This window comes from Sinocyclocheilus grahami, unplaced genomic scaffold (assembly GCF_001515645.1).
Source record: "Sinocyclocheilus grahami isolate Dianchi unplaced genomic scaffold, SAMN03320097.WGS_v1.1 scaffold345.1, whole genome shotgun sequence".
Taxonomy (NCBI): Eukaryota; Metazoa; Chordata; class Actinopteri; order Cypriniformes; family Cyprinidae; genus Sinocyclocheilus; species Sinocyclocheilus grahami.
The window spans coordinates 658,205-677,032 of record NW_015505524.1 but is presented as its reverse complement, the minus strand read 5'-3'; the positions used below and the strand labels follow the sequence as shown (position 1 = coordinate 677,032).

Sequence of the window (18,828 nt, the reverse complement as noted above, 5' to 3'; positions counted from 1 at the left end):
CTGCTTCAGATTTGCTGTAGCTCTTGGTCTTCTCTCTGACCAGTTTCCTCCTGACTCTTTCATCCAGTTTGGAGTGACGTCCTGATCCAGGGAGGGACTGTGTTGTACCAAATACCTTCCACTTCTTAATAGCACTGTGCTTCTAGGCATTGTTAAAGCCTTTGACATTTTTTGGTCTCCATCTCCTGACTTGTGCCTGTCCACAACTTTATCCCGGAGATCTCTTGACAGAGCCTTGCCACCCATAGTTGATTGTTTGCTTCAGTTGCACTACCAAGGCCTGAAATGCTCCAGAAAAGCTCTTTTCATGCTCAGCTGATCAAAATGAGCACAGCTGATCACAGTTGAAAGTCAAATGGCTTTCTGTGCCATTGAGAAGGTGATTAGCTACACCTGATTGAGTTCACAAGTAATTTTTAGGAAGGGGCGATCCTTTTTCCAACTCAGTGATTCTGTTTATTTTTTTTCTGACATGTTGGAGTTACATCTTTCACCAGGATGTTATAAGTTGCATGCAGTAAATACAGCTAGATGAAACAAAAACTGTGCCCATCTTCATTTCAGGCTGCAAAGCAACAAAATGTGATTATTTTACAGGAGGTGATTCTTTTCTATAGCCACCGTAGCTGCGCTAGTAAACAAAACTGTCCAGGCAACCCCGAGCGCGCTACGCTAGACAGAAAGCATGTGTTTCGCCTGATGATTTACTACAGACCCGCGGTCCGTGCTGTGGGGTCCGTGTCGTACAGCGCGGTGCTCTGCCGTGAGAGAAAGCGTTATTAATGCTAATCTGCTCATCTGTCCTCGCAGCCTCTATCAGTATCACATGACAAAAGACTCACCATGCCGTTGTTCCAGTGACTGTTGTCCGAGTTGTAGCTGGAAGGCCAGGAAGACTTGGGATCAGACTGCATCTGCTGATGCATGATCCACGCAGCCTCACCGCCGCCGCGGTCGCCGCCAACCGAGTCGAAAGCCATTCGTGACTAAACCACTAACTCCTTCCGTCCTAAGTTCACTTCCGTCAGTCACAGCTTGGTTTAGAATGGAAGAGGTCTTCTCTAAACCGGTCTCTAATGGTCTGCCGCCACGTTTCACTAAATGCTGTAGCTACAGTGCGTCAACTGGATATATTATTTCCCATTTTGTCTTGTATGTACACTGCTGAGGCACGGCGCTGTCATTCACCTCAGCTCGCCAGCCGACGCTCCTTGACTGACAGTTCAGCTGGCCAATAGGAGACGAGCACTGCGGCGACGCCACATTCATGTTTCCCAACGGCTCTGGTAGTGGGCAAGTTCTGCGAATCGGTTCCTTTCAAGAGATTCGGTTTAAAAAAAAAATTCAAATGCTTTGAACAACACCAAAGAAAGGCATTCATAACTGAAAGATTTACATATCAAGACATTTTCATATAACACTCTATACAACATGTCAGATATATAAATAAATAAATATATAAATACATCTGACAAAATACAAATAAAAAGTAGGGGAGTAGGAGGCTTACATTATAAAGCAAATCCTCTAATAAAATATACAAAGACCTTGCTCATCCCTCTCAATGTCTCTAAATATATTACAAATTCCTCTTTAAAAACCACTAACGTTATTTGTGGGGGGATTTTGGGGGAAAAAATGTATGAATGAAAAATGTCAGCAAATGAGAGGATAGATTCGTTTAATAAAAGCGTTCGTTTCAGTGATTCTTTTACATTAAAACGTAATGGTCCTGTATGTAATTAATTTAATAATTGATCACTGAGTTATTAATAAGATTTTTGATTGCAGTTTCACGTGTCACCGTTCAGTTGGTTGCATTTCTAAAAACTAATATTTTATAACGTTAATATAATTTTAGTTACTTTAAATAATATTACACTGTATGAAAAAAATCCGTATTAAAACGGATAATGTCCCGGTAGAAAATTATCAGTACAAGTTTCCTGGACATTTCCTTCAACCCTAAAACACAATGCAATGCGTGATTCAAAATACGGGTAACACACCTGTGAAAAATCAACACAGTACATTATGCAGGATTTTTCTTGAAGCGTAAAATCCATTACATCTCTTGCCTGAAAAAAGTGTTACAGTTCAGTCTAATCAGACTCAACGGCTCTGAGTCTAATCAGTTCAACCGGTTCATTGAAAAGATCCGAGTCAAATGAGAGTCTAATCAGAGAGGGCGACTTTGTGAATCAGTTCAACCGGTTCATTGAAAAGATCCGAGTCAAATGAGAGTCTAATCAGAGAGGGCGACTTTGTGAATCAGTTCAACCGGTTCATTGAAAAGATCCGAGTCAAATGAACGATTCGTTTGCGTTCGCATTATGTAAATAAATCACGGATCATCAGTGAATCTAACTAAAAACGCAGAGAAATGATAGTTAAAAAAAATATTTTAAAGTTAAGCTTGGGACGTTTGGAAGAAGTAAGCGAGAGTTTAAAGGGTTAAATCGAACCGGAAGCACTTTCACAGTGTTACATCCTGTGGAATAAGGATACACATTTGAAATGGTCCATGGCTTGATACTTCACGTTTAAAATAAATCTCCCAAATGTCAGCAAAATGAATTACATGCCAGGGACCGCGAGCCTCATCGAGGACATTGATAGTAAGTTTACTGCAAAAGAAAGTGAGAGTATTTGAGTGAATTCACCCGCTGAGACACAGCTAGCGTTGTGTAATGATGCTCGCCTAGCATCTTTGAGCATTTATAAAAGTCACTTTGGTGGTAACGTTACATGTTTAAGATAAAAATAGAAATCCTGTCCTGTTGGCTTTTGTTCCGCAAGATGGACTAGTTCGCATGAATAATAATCGCCTCAGTGCAGATGTTCGTATGATCATATATAATAAACTCATGGGGAAATATTCAAGTTCAGCAGTATTGATGTGACTGACGATGCTTTGATTTCCCCCTTGTTAGAGAAACACCTTGTTCTGCTTCGCGACGGAAGAACATTGATTGGGATCCTTAGAAGCATAGATCAGTTTGGTATGTATAGAGGCCTGACCTTGTTAATGTGCAAGCATACATATATATATATATACACATATATTCCGCTGTTTGATGTTAATAATTCGATGTGTAAAAATATTGTGATGTGTAATTTACTCACTCTCATGTTAGTCCATATCTATATGCAGATCAATGAATATCCCCCCTATAAAAAAGAATATATATATATATATATATATATATATATATATGTATGTGTATGTATGTATGTATGTATGTATGTGTGTGTGTGTTTTAGTATATTTATTTATTTTGCCTGTACAGTAAACCCCAGCGTTCTTCAAAATATAATTTGTGTTCCGCAAAAATAAAGTCGTACACATCTGTAACAACATGAGGGAGAGTAAATGACCAGTAATAATGTGAAAAGGAAATTGACATTATTCAGTACTGTAAAATTGACCATTACGTTCCAACAGTGAACTTGCATTATTTATTGATTTTTTTCCCCCCCCACAGCTAATTTAGTTTTGCATCAAACGGTTGAACGTATCCACGTTGGTAAGAAATTTGGTGACATACCTCGCGGGATATTTGTCGTCAGAGGAGAAAATGTGGTCTTGCTTGGAGAAGTAGTAAGTACATGTGTTCAATCTGCCCTGGGAAGGATTTTATGACACTGCGTATTATTTGTAAGGCCTGTGGTGTACGATGAAGCAAAATTTAATGAGGATAACAAATCATAAATCTTGCCACTACTCACTGAAGGTTAACCTTGTGCTATTTTTTTCTTCCAGGATCTGGATAAAGAGTATGATCAGATCCTCCAGAGAGTTTCCATTGAGGAGATCCTGGAGGAACAGCGGACAGAACAGCAAGCCAAGCAAGAGTCGGAGAGACTGAAGCTACAGGCGGTGAAAGAGCGAGGCTTATCCATCCCTAAAGCTGACACGTTAGATGATTTCTGAAACATCTTTAGTTATTTTTGGATGATTTTATTTCTGTTTTATTGAATGGTTTTGTTTGGTTTGAGACGACGTTCTGTCTTGACTTTGAAATCATTCTGTCTGATGATAGAGGAGTGAGTCTCACAAGATTGCGACTTCAAGATTTTGTTTCACTAGTTGCTGTTAAGGCATTTTTGGGGAATTTCCCACCATCTTTGTTTCTTTTATGGCAGATGCCATAGTGAAATGAAGGATGGAGCACCAAACTAAAGCACTTGGCCTGTTGGCTTTTAGTTTCAACTTTGTAAACAACAATAATGGTATACAAGAAAATACGTTTATTTCAGTGTTCACTATGTTATGGATATGACGCTATGGTTATTAAGTTGGTATAGTATGTAAAACACATGAAACAACACTGAAAATATTTTTGTTCTATTAAACCTATTTTATACCGATGACAATCTACTTTTAATTGTTTCACTCTACTTGCTTCTAAAAACCACATTTAATTTTGGTCAAAATGATTTTTGATGATTAATCTCCAAAAATGCTTTTAGAAGCCAATCAACACGGTTTTAAAATATTAGAGTGCATTTACACTGGATGTTTGAATAGAGCACAGAATATTATTATAAAAGAACATTATTATTATTATTTTGTTTTTTTTAATCTTCCGTATATGCTGGTACAGTGGCCTTATTTCCCAATTAGGGTTTTCATGTGAAACATGTCCTTGCATTAATCGGTAGCTATGGGGTGATTTTGCCTTCTGTTCTGAGGCAATAGTTCTCCTAGAGAAGAAGGACATCTAGCATTCTGTTAGACACAGCAGTGTTTTCACATACTTAGAAGAGCGCAGGCCGTGGCTACAGTGAATATATTAGAGTGAATTGCAGACGTATTACAGTGAGTCTAATAATTTTGCTAACACTGACAACATTTTTACTTAGAAATTGCTTGTATTACAAAGAAATGTAGGACATTAATAAATGAAATTCGGAAGTAGAAAGGCTGAAAATAGCATTTTCTTGTAAAACATACTCCAATAATCCTATTTAATATTAACAATAAATATTTTCAATTTCTAAGAATCATGTTATAGTGTAGAATAGATCATATAGTTTCTTCAGAGTATGTAGAATGTAGAGCATTGTTGTTAAGGGGTAAATTCCTTAAATGTCACAATTGGATTTAAAATGTCTATTATAACTAAGTAGTAGTTGCTAAAGTTTCAGAGAAAACTCAGAACCGGGTGAGGTGAAATTTCCATCCACTCATCCATGATTACAGTCCGGATTTCAGTATGTGCGCTGACACAAAACTTGATGCTTTGCTTTTGGCACTATTTTCACTGACAAAGACGCAAAAATATACTAACTGGTAAAATGTAGTCTAACGAGGAAAGTCCGCGTGAACCGGATGTTTCAGTGCAGTGACGTGTTTCCAGCTGAAACGGAATATTGAATAGAGGGCGTGGTTTTATGTTTGGGCTCCTCCCCTCGGTCGCGCACTCACAGATCTAACGGAGGGAGGGGCGTGTTTAAGCATATTCTGGCCAAGCCGTCAAACTGACTACTCAGAGACGGAACGCCATTCCAGAGCCGAAGCAACTGTTCAGGTTTTTATTAAAGATTACCAAGACAAACTATTGTTTTCAGCGGATTAATTTGCACTGATTAATCGTTCACATCAAGACTAGCAATGTGCGCTAGTAAAGTAAATAAAGTCCATTTTGATTTCACGCTGACTTTAAGATTTTTGTTTTGTTTTTTTAGTTCTGGCTCTTTTATTGAATTGTTTTACAAAAGCAATACCACAACTCGCATTTGCGTTGTCGGTCTGAATATCATCAGTGATTGCATTTAGGCCGAATCACAGTTGTTCAACAACATTCTTGCTCGTGTGATGTTGCTTACATTTGATCTACTTGTCTTGTCTCGGTTGCTCAATTAGCCTAAGTACACAAAACTGATAAGCGCCATAAATGTAATGTTGAGGAAAAATGGCCACCGTTTACATGGGGGAAAAAAAAGGGTGCGCATTTTTCTTTGCTATTTATTGGCCTTGACTTTCGATCCTGGGCTATCCCATTTTCTATTATTGCGCCCAGCGCCGACTGAATGTGCTGCTATCAAATATCCTTCGACAGCCATGCATGCTTGCTCTCAGCGCGTGCGTCACAGCTGCATTAGACACGCCCCTTCCAAACGCTTGTTGAATAGGCATGACCAGGAGACATGGCAAGCGCTGAAGATGAATCTCATATACTGTTATAACCGCACGCGTGCTCGCATCGCTACGCCATTTGAAAGCCGCTCCACCGCTGTACATCTGACCGGAGCCACGGGGAAAGCCGCTTGGGACCCAGCCAAAAATTACAACTGAAAGCAGAAACCCAGCCCTGCTTCGATTACGCACCGAGAGAGGGAGCACGCTGATAGTGACAGCGGCACTTCAACAACTAAACTCCTCTGTGATCAACCGTGCGATACTTGATCCGTTTTCTGCCGAGCACCCTCAGAGGATGTAGACCCCGGCCTGCCGTCTCTGACATGCTCGCTTTAACCGGACTTGCCGCCGGTGGCTCGACAACGCTGTGTTTGAACAGGCAATGCCTTCCTCGCGCGTTTTGTGGCGCAAACTACAACAACCGCACGCGCGCGCCAGCGATTCGTTGCTTTACTTGTCTATACGTGTGTTGGTAGTTTAAAATGCCTAGGTTTTTGTTTTAAATACTTTTGTACGGACGGAAAAGAGCGTGTTCGGCTGGGAGGCGCAATAAGGAGCTCTAGCTACTCTTCGGCTTCCACGGCAATACCACGGAGGGGTTTTTTGATGGAGCTGGAGAATATTGTTGCGAACACGGTACTCCTGAAGGCAAGAGAGGGTGAGTACGGGAAAACTACCGCGGAAATGTGATCTGTCATGTTTTAATCGCATGTACTTGACTTTACAGCCGTGCACCTATCCTGATGATGTAATCTCAGACAGATGCTGTGTGAATGTGTCCAGCACGACCTGTGACACTGGCTGCGTCCGAAAGCGCCGAAGTGCTGCCTTCCCAGGCACGTCCGGACCCAAATCCTGCTTCACTTCCTGTCTCCGGAGGGACCACCTTCTGATCGAATTCTGAAGGCAGCATAGATGTATCCTTCGCTGCCTTTGATATCCCACAATCCTGTGCGTTCCGTTCCGAGACGGTTGAGCTCAAAAATAAAGGCTGTGTCCGAAAGCCTAGGCAGCTGACTTATCAGGCAATGACTTTGCACCTCGAGGCACCTCATGAAACTGATTTCGGACAGGCTTCTGAGGCAGCGTAACGGTTTAATAATCGACAACGAAGTAGAACGAGATTTGGTGATAACTAAACTAATATTTAATTACTATAATACTGATTTCTCGCTAGAAATAACATCAAAAGTGCAACAAGTTAGTCAGAAATATACATTTACTCACAAACTGACCACCAAACGCAACTTTCAGGCGCCATCTTTATTTTTTAGCTCAACCTCACGGATTTAAACGCACAGGATTGTGGGATATCAAAGGCAGCGAAGGATACATCTATGCTGCCTTCAGAATTCGATCAGAAGAAGGTACCTCCGGAGACAGGAAGTGAAGCAGGATTTGGGTTCGGACGTGCCTCGATGCCTTCCTGCCTTGGCATTTTAGAGCTTTCGGACGCAGCCAAAGATGGCGGCTGAAAGTTGCGTTCGGTTGGCTTTCGGACGCAGCCATTGTTTCGAACACCACCGGCGGTCCTTTCATCTGTAACCGACGTCAGAACGCCAGCGTTATAATGCTGTAACATTGTATCGTTTGACAGTCGGTACGCGTTACGGGAAAACATCAGCCTCCTACATCCATTTAGCGTGTTGAAAAGCGAGTCGTGGTTTTTACAAATACTAGTTATTGCGTGTAGGGTGACGACGAACTTGGCGTGTACGCTATATGCTACGCTTTCACTGAGGTAGGCTAGGCCTGTCACGATAACAACTTTTTGTTGTGCGATATATTTCCCCAGAAATAAATGCGATAAGCGATATTATTGGCATTTTAAAGACCATTTTATGCCACTGAATATATAATCATAATGTAACAGCATAATAATGCAAGAAGGCCTACACACTTCCAAATGACAACAAACTTTTAATTTTTAAGAATATTTAGATCATGTAAATTAAGTATCAAAATATTAGATACCTTAAAAAAAACAGTGCAAAAAGTGCAAAGTAACAAGTACAAAAAAAAAGAAAAATGCACAAAGAACTTGTATAGAGATTTTTCCATCTACAGATTTTTTTTTCCTGACCTTCTTTTCTCTGTAAATTAAGGGTGCGCACTATTGCTGAAAAACACAATCTCTACTTAGCAGTCAGATGTCTGTACGCACAAAGGCACAGATCCCTAAACAAGGCCATATATGCAGATGAAACTTTTTTTTTTTTGTAGAAGCATTTAAAAAAAAAAATTGAACTAGCACCTCATGACTACACGTTATGTACGAGAAGCTGCAAAAGACACCGGCACAAGTGGAATGTACAAAACATGATGACATACATTTTTAAGGGAAAATAATGGGCGATATATTGCGTCACCAAAAATTATTTAGGTCATGTACATATATTGCGCGATAAGTCGATATATTGATTATTGCGACAGGCCTAAGGTAGGCTACCTAACGTGAAGAAATGGTAGATATGTTGCAGCTGACGCCTTTTTAACGTTATTCCACACAGACACCCCTGAACCAGGTCAAACCGTCTATAAGGCGATGTGAACAACGCTTGTCTTCGTTACCACAATTACCGCTACTTCCTTTGCTGGTGTTTTGATACATAAGGCCCCATCAGACGACCATTATTCCGCTAACCTGAAGTGTCGTCTGAAGCTTGATTGGTTTCGATTCCGATTGAGCCAAATGTAAACCAGAACCACTATACTAGGGTAGATGGATTGTAGTATGTGTTGTCTTTTTTTTGTCAGGCCTTGAATGGGATTATGATAGGACTGAGATGATGTAGCGTACAATAAAGCATGTTGACATTTTCTCCACAAATAATTTTTTTTAACATTTAGCTGTAAGTGCACAGCTGCTCTCTTGCATCATGGCAAATAATAATGAAGTCCTGAAGGGTCTTGAGAAGAAAAGGAGAGAAATAATCGTAATTCTTCATATTAAAAGGTAGTTGCACTACAGTTCTTTTGATTTCAACAAACCTGTTTTAGAGATGGTGGCCTATTTTCTGTCAGTCAGTTTCAAAAGGAACACAATACATAAGATTCTGGTTACAATTCACACTTCACTTTTTGCTTAGCAGTGAATCACTTCTTGAATCTCTTTTGATCTGTAGTTACAATTCAACGAGTCATTCAGATTTTACTTTTGCATTTTGTCGTGATCTTAATCACCAGCTACATCTCAGTGTGTCATTCAGCTTGTGCATCTTGCCGTCCGTCGTGATCCTTCAGAGTTCAGTCATGACATTGTTCAAAGATTGCAAAATATGGAGCCAGTGAACCTTGTTAGCCATAGCATCCACATTTTTTGCAACATTGTGTCTGTTAATTGCCCAAATTCTCCTGTGGCCTGGAGGCACAATCTCATATATCCAATTCCTGTGCTCTTTGTTGCCCTTAGACTGGAGTTTACCATAAATGACCAGGTTTTTAAGTGTAAGATTTACAGTCTACCTCACTATGTTGTTGAACAGAGGGCGCTAGGCTAGGCCAGTAACATTAGCTGCCTTCCTGGTCGCTGATGTAACTGAATAATGTAGAGAATTTTTGAAATGAGTATTCATTAAATAAGCTTGGTTTATTTTTATTTTCCACACTTCCAATAGAGTTTCTCTCAAAGGACAGTGGGTTCAAGTGTACATAGTTATTGAAGGGACGTTTCACAACGCTTTGTACAAATATTGAAAAAAGCCTTTTTACCGGCATGCTTCAATATTTGATTGGACTGTCCTGCTTTTAATACAAGTAGACAACATTTTTTTTATTCAATAAGCTCACTTGAGGACTTTTTTAGTAAGATTTTTCCAGAAAAACGTTTTAGAATTTTCATCATGTGTAAATGTAAAACATCTTATATAATCCTAACTGCTGTATTTTTATTTTCGTTTGGTTTATATTTTACTGAATTCAGTTCTTGCCATGAAAATAGCCTCAGTTGTTGACATGTCATTAAAAACTATACTAGTACACTCTTAAAAATAAAGGTGCTTCACGATGCCATAGAAGAACCTTTTTGTCTAAATGGTTCCATAAAGAACCTTTAACATCTGAAGAACCCTTCTGTTTCACAAAAGGTTCTTTGTGGCGAAAGAAGGTTCTTCAGATTATAAAAAGGTAAGAAAGAGATGGTTCTTTAAAGAACCTTTGACTGAATGGTTCTTTGTGGAACCAAAAATGGTTCTTCTATGGCATCGCTTGAAGAACCTTTTGAAGCACCTTTATTTTTAAGAGTATACTACTACTCCAAACATGTTTCTTGTCATGCTGCTGCTCTTCAAGTTGAAACACTATTGAAACACATAGTGAACATCAGGAAATCTGTCTTTTTAAAGTGGTTTTGTGTTTATCGATGTGTGCAGGCCTCTGTGTGTGTGTGTGTGTGTGTGTGAGAGAGAGAGTGCTTGTTCAGTGAGGGTCTGCTTTGTTTGTTCTTCGTCCATGTGTGTGTGTGTGTGTGTGACTGTCCCCCCTACTCCAAACATGTTTCTTGTCATGCTGCTGCTCTTCAAGTTGAAACACTATTGAAACACATAGTGAACATCAGGAAATCTGTCTTTTTAAAGTGGTTTTGTGTTTATCGATGTGTGCAGGCCTCTGTGTGTGTGTGTGTGTGTGAGAGAGTGCTTGTTCAGTGAGGGTCTGCTTTGTTTGTTCTTCGTCCATGTGTGTGTGTGTGTGTGTGTGACTGTCCCCCCATTTGTTTATCGCACTGTGTTTGAAACTGAAAATGAGGCACAAGGCACGCAGACTCGTGTCTAAATGTTCGACTAGCAGCAGATAACAGGAAAAGCAGAGTTTACAGGCCACACAGTCTGTTTACATGGCTGAAGCCACACTTCCGAAATCATTAGAGAGTCCAGCCAGAGCCAGCCAGCCCCGAACTAAACAGAAAACCCGTGACTGGCTATGTCTGAGAAATGGTGGGGGGTGAATTCCTAAGCAAGGCTGTAATCCGACCCGGGCCTCCTCTGACAACTGAGGCATGTGGAGTGCACGTCGTAACCCATGACGACGGTGGACGAGGGGCTCTCCTTCCCATTCAAAAAGTCTGGAGCTGGCAGACTGCTCTGCTTCGCTGGAAACTGCCGTGTGAAATCCTGAAGAATAAACGTCATCCAGACCCATCTAAATGAAGACAGAGGCAAAGGTGGAGGCTAAAGTACAGAGAGCAAAAAAAGAGTGATAGTGAATGCAAGGCAATGAAAACAGAGAAAGAACTGAGAGAAAAATAAATATTGTATTAGCCAGATGCTTAAAAAGTCACATCACTGCGTTGAAGTATTACATTCTTCTGTTTATACACAGCTTGTTGTCACAGAAGTATCTTCTTACAGAAATGTAGTTGTTGTATCATTGGTGGCGTTTGCTAAAACAGGCATTTCTATTAGTTGGGGCTGTACGATATTATAAATATTTATGAAAAATTTGCAATAATTATGCTGACTTTTTACAGTTAAACAGCACAGTGAATATTGCAATGGTTCATTTTAATTGCTTTGCTTTTATTGGCCATTTTCCTAACATTGGCCAAGTGTCCTAATGTTTGAACCGATAATAGAATAGTATTTATAATAGATATAAATAAAACCTGTATCTGAAACCGTAGAGCATTGGCACTATCAACGCCGAGGTCATGGGTTCAGTTCTCAAGGAATGCCTTGAATTCCGTGTTCATTGCTTTGGATAAAAGAGTCTGTCAAATGTAATTTTAAATCTCTGATTGAATCTTTATTACAAAGGTTAAGAGTCGGGAAGTTTGGTTATTTCTTTGAATCTGTTATACATTTTAATGAATCGGTTTAAAAGTCTGATTCAAACATTCATTTGCATCATCACTCAGGACATTCACAGAATCTCAGTATGCCCATTTTTGATATGTTTTAATTAAAAAATAGTACCAAGTACTCCGTATTGATATATTGGTGCATATACCATAAATGAAAATTAGTGACAATTTCTAGCAGTGTTCATTCAGTGAAAAACTGTAAATAACTGTAAAATTAATATTTTAGACAAAACTAGATTTCTGCTATATTTATTCTACTACTTGGTCAAACAGAGGCTGGTTAACTTGTTCCGATCATTTTGACCAGGAGAGGATTTTCTTTTTCTCTTAATTGCTAGTTAATGTTATTACATGGGACTAAAACTTACAGATTTTGCTCACACAGAGTATAACAACAAATGTTTGTACTTTTTTGTGATATGTTTTTCCCCACCTTGTTACGCATGTGGTTTTCCCAATTAAAAATGACTGGCCTACAAAAAATTTCTTATAAATTTCTCGCTATGCTTTGTTATTGATCTGAGCTTATGCACCACCTTGAGTGAGCATTGCCAAAATTATCCACAAATGCTTTTTTCACTCAAAAATGTGCATAAGATCAAACCAGTGAGGCTTCCAAGCAATCAGTTGCAAAAGAAATAGAAAACCTGTGCTAACAAAAAAAAGAGTTGGGAAATAAAAGAAGAAACATTGAACCAACATTTGGTGATAATATAGCATAATGACAGATTTACATGCAATTTTTAAAAGGCTGGTCATTTTTGACCAGGAACACCAAATTAAGGAAAGGATTTTCAGCACAGCACAAGGGTTAATAATAAAATTGTTTAAAAATAAATAAATCAGTAGCAGTCTTTAATTGGTTCATAGCAATGTAGTATGAATATAAAACTATTGATGGAATATATTTTGTTGACTTCTAAAGTCTAAAAAATATTATTATAGTTTGAGTAGGCTGCGCATACGCATTTCTCAAATGACATTTTGCTAAACCATTGTTTATCCACACCCTAGCAGTGACTGCCACATTGGATGGTTGTGCTGTGCCACTAGCAACACAAATATGTAGCAGAAGTGCTGAGGCTTGTGTTGGGCCGAGACTGATAGGCGTGAAAATTGAATTTGACTCATTGTAAATGGCCGGTTGGCTTGGAAGTGGATGTCTGTTGCCTTAGCTGATGTCATTTCTGTCTGATCTAATTCCACACGGTCAATATCCATACGAACTTGTTGACTGACTTGTGGCGTTGGTTACATTTAGAAGTGGTCAAGGGAAAGTTGCGTCTGGGTTATGTTTGAAGCCAGACTTTAATGCTTTTCAGTTAAATTTGGATGTATTAAGAAAAGATGGCAAGGTGTTTGGAAATTGTATGTGCATCTTAAAATCTGGAACAAATGTTGTGTCTTTGAGTGTTTAAAGTGTGGGCTGCCTTCCTTTTTACACGACCTCTGCTGTCAAGGACATGTTCCCCTCCAATAATCCGATATCGTCCCCCACCCCCATATTATTTGATACTCTTAATGCTGCTCTATTATGCACCATTTTGTATGTTGTTAGGATGACAAAAAGATAATTTTTGGCATGGTCTGCTTCAGCGGTCTGACAGCATTCGTCAATGTCAAAATGTTTGACGTCCGGCTTTACTGTTCACAGAAACCAAACATGAATTCCTGCATGATGCAAGCAGCTGAACATTTCTTTATGTTTTACTGCCAATCACAAATCCTCTCCCACAACCTAATAAGATAGTAAAGTGTGCATTGGATGAATCTAGCCAGAAATAGTAGGTTATCGTAGTAGGTCATACTTTTATATGAATACTGAATTTGAACATACTAATCTGTTCACATACTATTTTTATGCCATATGTAATTGGTCCCCCCCACCAAAGCTATCATATGGCTTGAAAAGAGTCCGAATATAGCGCTTTATCTCATGGACTACTGTTAATGGTGCATTTTGGATATTGATTGGCATGGTTACTAAAAACTGTCATTGTGTAGAAAAGCCATTTCAATGTGAGTAAATAAATATAGAATATTTTTGTGTTAACTGTTCCTTTAAAGGGGTCATATGATGTTGCTAAAAAGAACATTATTTTGTGTATTTGGTGTAATGAAATGTGTCACACACCGCGGCCTACAGTAAGCAGAGGCTGGGGCTAGCGTGAGGAACGGCGGGAGGGTTAGCGTGAGCAGAGGCGGGTGGGCTTGAGAACGGTGCGGGCAACAACAAATCTACAGCGAGAATAAAAGTTACGCCTTCTTTCTTTGCGTGAACATTTGGGTGGCGTTATGCAAATCTTCCCACATAGCGACGTAGATATGTGGGGGTGTGTTAGAACGAGCCGTTTTAGGTAGGCGTGGCTGACTCTTAACTTTTATAAAGAATATCTCTTTGGATTTGAGACTTTAGTCTTTGCAACTTTACAGATCTTTTTTTTGCACCAAGAGCTTGTAACACTGCAAAGAGAAAGGAAAAATTGAAATCGCATCATATGACCCCTTTAAGAGCTGCTCACTGATATTGTAAGTGGTGAAGAGGTGCTAGAACAGAGTTCCAGTGTAAGGAAAAGGACCGTGACCTTCAGCTGTCCTGGTACTCATAGAATACACGGCTGGATGATTAGATAATTGTTGGCATGAGCTGGATTTTGACATCCTTAGAAATGCTGGCCTAAAGTGCCATCTTAAAGTCTGAAAAATAATTAATCTGATCACAATCTATGGTCTATAATGTTAATGAATGTGCATTAAGTATGCATTTTCTTTTAAATATAACAATACATATTTGAGGATCACCTGTTATTTTTTTCACCTGATTTTGTAGAGAAAAGCTAAATAATGTTTCCAGTAAAAGTTTGTTACATTGAAGAGTTTTTGGGCTTTTTTTCGGTTACCCATTTAGATGGTATCAAAACAGAGTTGAATTTTGCTTTTTACCACAACGGTCCAGAATGAGCAACGCTTGGTAAAACCAAAGTGTGTCGCAACAGGTTATGGGCGCTTGAAGTTGACGTTCCACCATGAAGAGCAGCTCAGTGGTTGCATCATCACTGAGGGCATTGACATTAAGCTTGAGTCGGAGCAGCTGAACTTTTAACCACATTTTGTCCTGCTGAAGTGCAGGGGAGTTTTCTTTCAGTTTCATCTGCCACATTTTCCTCTAAATGTTTTACAGGCTTTATTGCCTTTCCACAAATGCAGTCTCTTTCTTTTTCATGTGATGTAATGCAGTAAAGTTTTCTAAGTGGAGAGACTCTAATGGAAGTGAAGGTCCATCATCATGAAGTCTGAACCTCGCCTTCAGCCCACTCACTCTCCATGAGAGCCTGCCTGTGTTTATGTGAGTGTGAGTGAAGAGCCAACTGTGAAATATTTAGTCTCGATTTGGGCTGTAAAAAAATACCATGCATCACCCTGTGTGTTCATCAGCAGCTTTTTTTTTTTTTTTTTTTGCCATTTGACTTATGATTTACTCCATTACCTCTGCACCATGCAGTCAACCTTCAATGTCATTTTAGGCCAGAGGACTGGTAGAATATACCATTATTTGTCTGAAATTCTGCTTTGCATGTTACAAGCCATGAGTACATGCCATGCTTTGCATATTGTATTGTGCGAACCAATACAACAATGTGTCCTATTGATGAATGATTTGAATAACCTCAAATGTTATAGTGTATAGAGGAAGTTCTCCCATAGCTCACTGTGAATATTTCCTGCTCTATATATTTAGAACAGGCTGGTCATATAGATTTGCATGAGACTAAATGCTGCGCATGAGAAAAACGACAAGCATAAATGCTAAAAACTCATATTAAACAATGGCTCAAAATGAATTATACATTTTTTGGAAGCTGTGAGGTACCGTGTGCCAGATGCCATGGGGTAAACTGAGCCAGTGGCTTAACTAATAGTAACTGAGCTTAGCCTTTAAATGTATGAGATAGTTTACCAAAATAATACACTGAAATATACTGAATATTGAACTTTTTCCTGGCTGGTTTATGAAAATATTAACCCTATAAAGCCTAGTGTATCATATTTGATAAGCACATTTCTATGGCCTCTAAATTATAAACATGATCAAAACTTAAATACAGCACATACATGCACAAATAACTAATATATTATTAGTAATATTTTAAGATAAACATTTACTGGACTGAATCTACTTGGGTTTACTTGATTATACATAATTGTTTAGAAAAATCATGTTAGATGTAGATGTTTTCTTCTCATATCACCTCCTATCCGATGCAGCAGCACAAGACTAATTGCATTTATGCACAAATTGTAATAAATGCTGCACTAAATTCTGTTTCTTGGCCGAATGTTCAGCAGTGACGTGCCAGAAACCCCTGAACACGTCAGAAGAGTCAGGTGGCGTCCATGGGATGTTTATATGAGGAGCTCGAGGGGGAAAGAGGCAGAGGGAGTGGCAGTGGTATAGAGGAAATCAAGAACAGCTGGCGAGGAAGTCGGAGGCTCTGCAAAGAGTACCGAAACTGCTTTGACCCCCTGCCCGAAACAACTGCTGTGAGCGTGTTTCTGCTACGGCGCTTTGAAGTTTGATAATGAAACCATCGGTCAGGTTCCTTCATGACATTCCATACAACCATTTAACCAGCATCCCTGATTACAACAGGCCTTTTTGTGTACCTGAATGACCTGTATGTCAGAAAAAGAATGGTGTTTAGGTGATATAATCAAACGCCATCTGCCTCTCCCTGATCTTTCATGTCGGGACAGGTATCGGGACGTAACTGGCCCCCCCTCCTCCTCCTCCTTTTCTCATTCGCTATCTATTCTTTTCCCATGGACTTTATGAGATGCCTGGGTGATGGCATTGTGCGGCGTACTTTGAGTGCTCGTTCTGTGTGATGCCTGTGTGTTATGTAATTGTAGCACAAAGCATCCATGAGAGCAGTCAGACTGGCATGCTTTCTCACATTCCACACCGGTGCTATTTATAGTGCCAAGGAGAGATACGACACCTGGCTTAAGTCTCAGGAAGTGTTTAATGATTCCTGTGCAGTGGTACTGGTCCTACACAGATTAAACACAGACAGATTTACACGCTCACACACCCACCCACCATTTTGTGGCTGCTCCCTCGCACACGTGAGTGAAATGCAGACAAAAACACAAATCTGGCTCTACACAAAGGGTGATGGGAGAGTTTTGGCCTAGCTGATGAACTGTTCGGGGCCGTTCACCCTGGAATTGATTTCCAGTGGGATTTTTTTTTTTTTACTATGCAAAGGTAATTTTTATATTAACCTTTATTAGAGGGATGGTTCACCCAAAAATGAAAGTTTGCTGTTAATTTACTCACCCTCAGGCCATACAAGATATAGGTGTTTTTTTCTTCTTCTTCAGATTTCAGAAGATTGTTAGCTGAAAATGTGGTCCTTGGTGGTTTTCAAAATGCAAGTCAACGTCTCACTGCACTTGAAAGTCACAAAAGCATACACAGGCAACACAAAATGATTACCTCTGGTTCCTGATGATATATTGAGGTCTTATGAAGCTAAACGATTGGTATGTGCAAGAAACTGAACATTATTTACAACATTATTACTGTAATGCAATCTTGACTAGCTTGGCGTGTTCAGCTAGATGAGCGCTATAAATAGAGATCAATGCAGGATCTCAATGCAGGAACTTGTTGGCTAGGAAACCACCGTGACCGACACCTTGCACCACATGAAAAAACGTATTTAGGAATTTGTATTATAGTATTATTTGTTTGTGTATTTATTTAATAATAATATTATATTTTTTAAATTTTTACAGTATTTTACATATAGGTACTTTTAAGAAGTTTGGGGTCAGTAAGGTCACTTTTTTTTAAAGAAATTAATAATGTTTTTCAGCAATGATGCATTATTCAATTGAAATCAAAGTAACCGTAAAGACTTTTACATTGTCATAAAAGATTTCTATTTCACATAAATGCTGTCCTTTTGAACTTTCTATTTATCAAAGAATCCTGAAAAAAAGGTGTCATCTTTTCCACATAAATATTAAGCAGCACAACTGATTTCAGTATTAATAATAATAATAAGAAATGTTTTTTCTATATATAATATATATTTATATGTATATAATATATATATAATCACTGCTGAGTTGCTCTAAAGTCAAACACTAGCACAACTGTGTTCCCGGTCGATGTACTTGCATCTGACCCCATCGGACCTGTGTGTGTGTGTGTGTGTGTGTGTGTGTACCAACAGATTTTGCCCCCAAGCTCAAAAGCTATTTTTAATTCTGGTAATTATCAAATGTCACATTAAGTATGCATGACTTCAGGAGAACTAATTGAACGTACAGTATATCAGCTGTTTGCCACAAGCTGTTCTTCTTTGGTGTTTGTTTAAAATTCAGATTATTGCTGGGAAAAAAAAACAATGATATAGTATCATCACTCAGCTAATTTAATTTGACCTCAGTTTCTTCATAGAAATTGAACCTAGAATCTATTTCAGCTCATACTGGTTGACTCCGCATCTTCAGCATACGTGAGATGGAAGGAAAACCATTTGTTAAAGTTATGTAATATGTAAACAAAGGAAATTAGCATAATGTTTGCATTCATAGAGTTTGCATTCTGATTTGCAAAAACACAACAGCAGCTCATTTTTAACAGTTTGAATGCATTTTTTCATGTTTAGAAGAATATTTGAGTATTGTCTCACCACTTGCAGCAGAGCAAACCCACCCCAATTCTAGTTGTTACAGGCTTTTGCCAGGGCGTTGTTATGCAGTTGCTAAGATTTCTGGGTATTGTGACATTGCTAAGATGTTACTTTTGCTCATGAAATTGTCCATCGGTTGCATATATATATATATATATATATATATATATATATATATA

At 39.0% G+C, this 18,828-nt stretch overlaps 3 protein-coding genes across 4 annotated transcripts in view; 2 read left to right on the top strand and 1 right to left on the bottom strand.

Annotated features, from left to right (window-relative positions):
• The window catches only part of LOC107548251 (BAG family molecular chaperone regulator 4-like), a 20,971-nt gene extending 19,704 nt beyond the window's left edge, over positions 1–1,267 (bottom strand). Inside the window, exon 1 of the mRNA XM_016228885.1 lies at positions 843–1,267. Coding sequence (XP_016084371.1) covers positions 843–980 — 138 coding nt within the window. The 5' untranslated portion in view covers positions 981–1,267. The remainder of the gene's footprint in view (positions 1–842) is intronic.
• Positions 1,268–2,398: 1,131 nt separating this feature from the next.
• On the top strand, positions 2,399–4,154 carry LOC107548281 (U6 snRNA-associated Sm-like protein LSm1). Its single transcript, XM_016228912.1, has 4 exons — positions 2,399–2,618; positions 2,934–3,002; positions 3,486–3,601; positions 3,764–4,154. The coding sequence occupies exons 1-4, from the start codon at positions 2,573–2,575 to the stop codon at positions 3,932–3,934; spliced, it is 402 nt and encodes a 133-aa protein (XP_016084398.1). The 5' UTR covers positions 2,399–2,572; the 3' UTR covers positions 3,935–4,154.
• Positions 4,155–6,118: 1,964 nt separating this feature from the next.
• The window catches only part of grk5l (G protein-coupled receptor kinase 5 like), a 57,947-nt gene continuing 45,237 nt past the window's right edge, over positions 6,119–18,828 (top strand). For both annotated transcript variants that reach the window (XM_016228910.1, XM_016228911.1), the window contains exon 1: positions 6,119–6,803. In XM_016228910.1, coding sequence (XP_016084396.1) covers positions 6,752–6,803 — 52 coding nt within the window. In that variant the 5' untranslated portion in view covers positions 6,119–6,751. The remainder of the gene's footprint in view (positions 6,804–18,828) is intronic.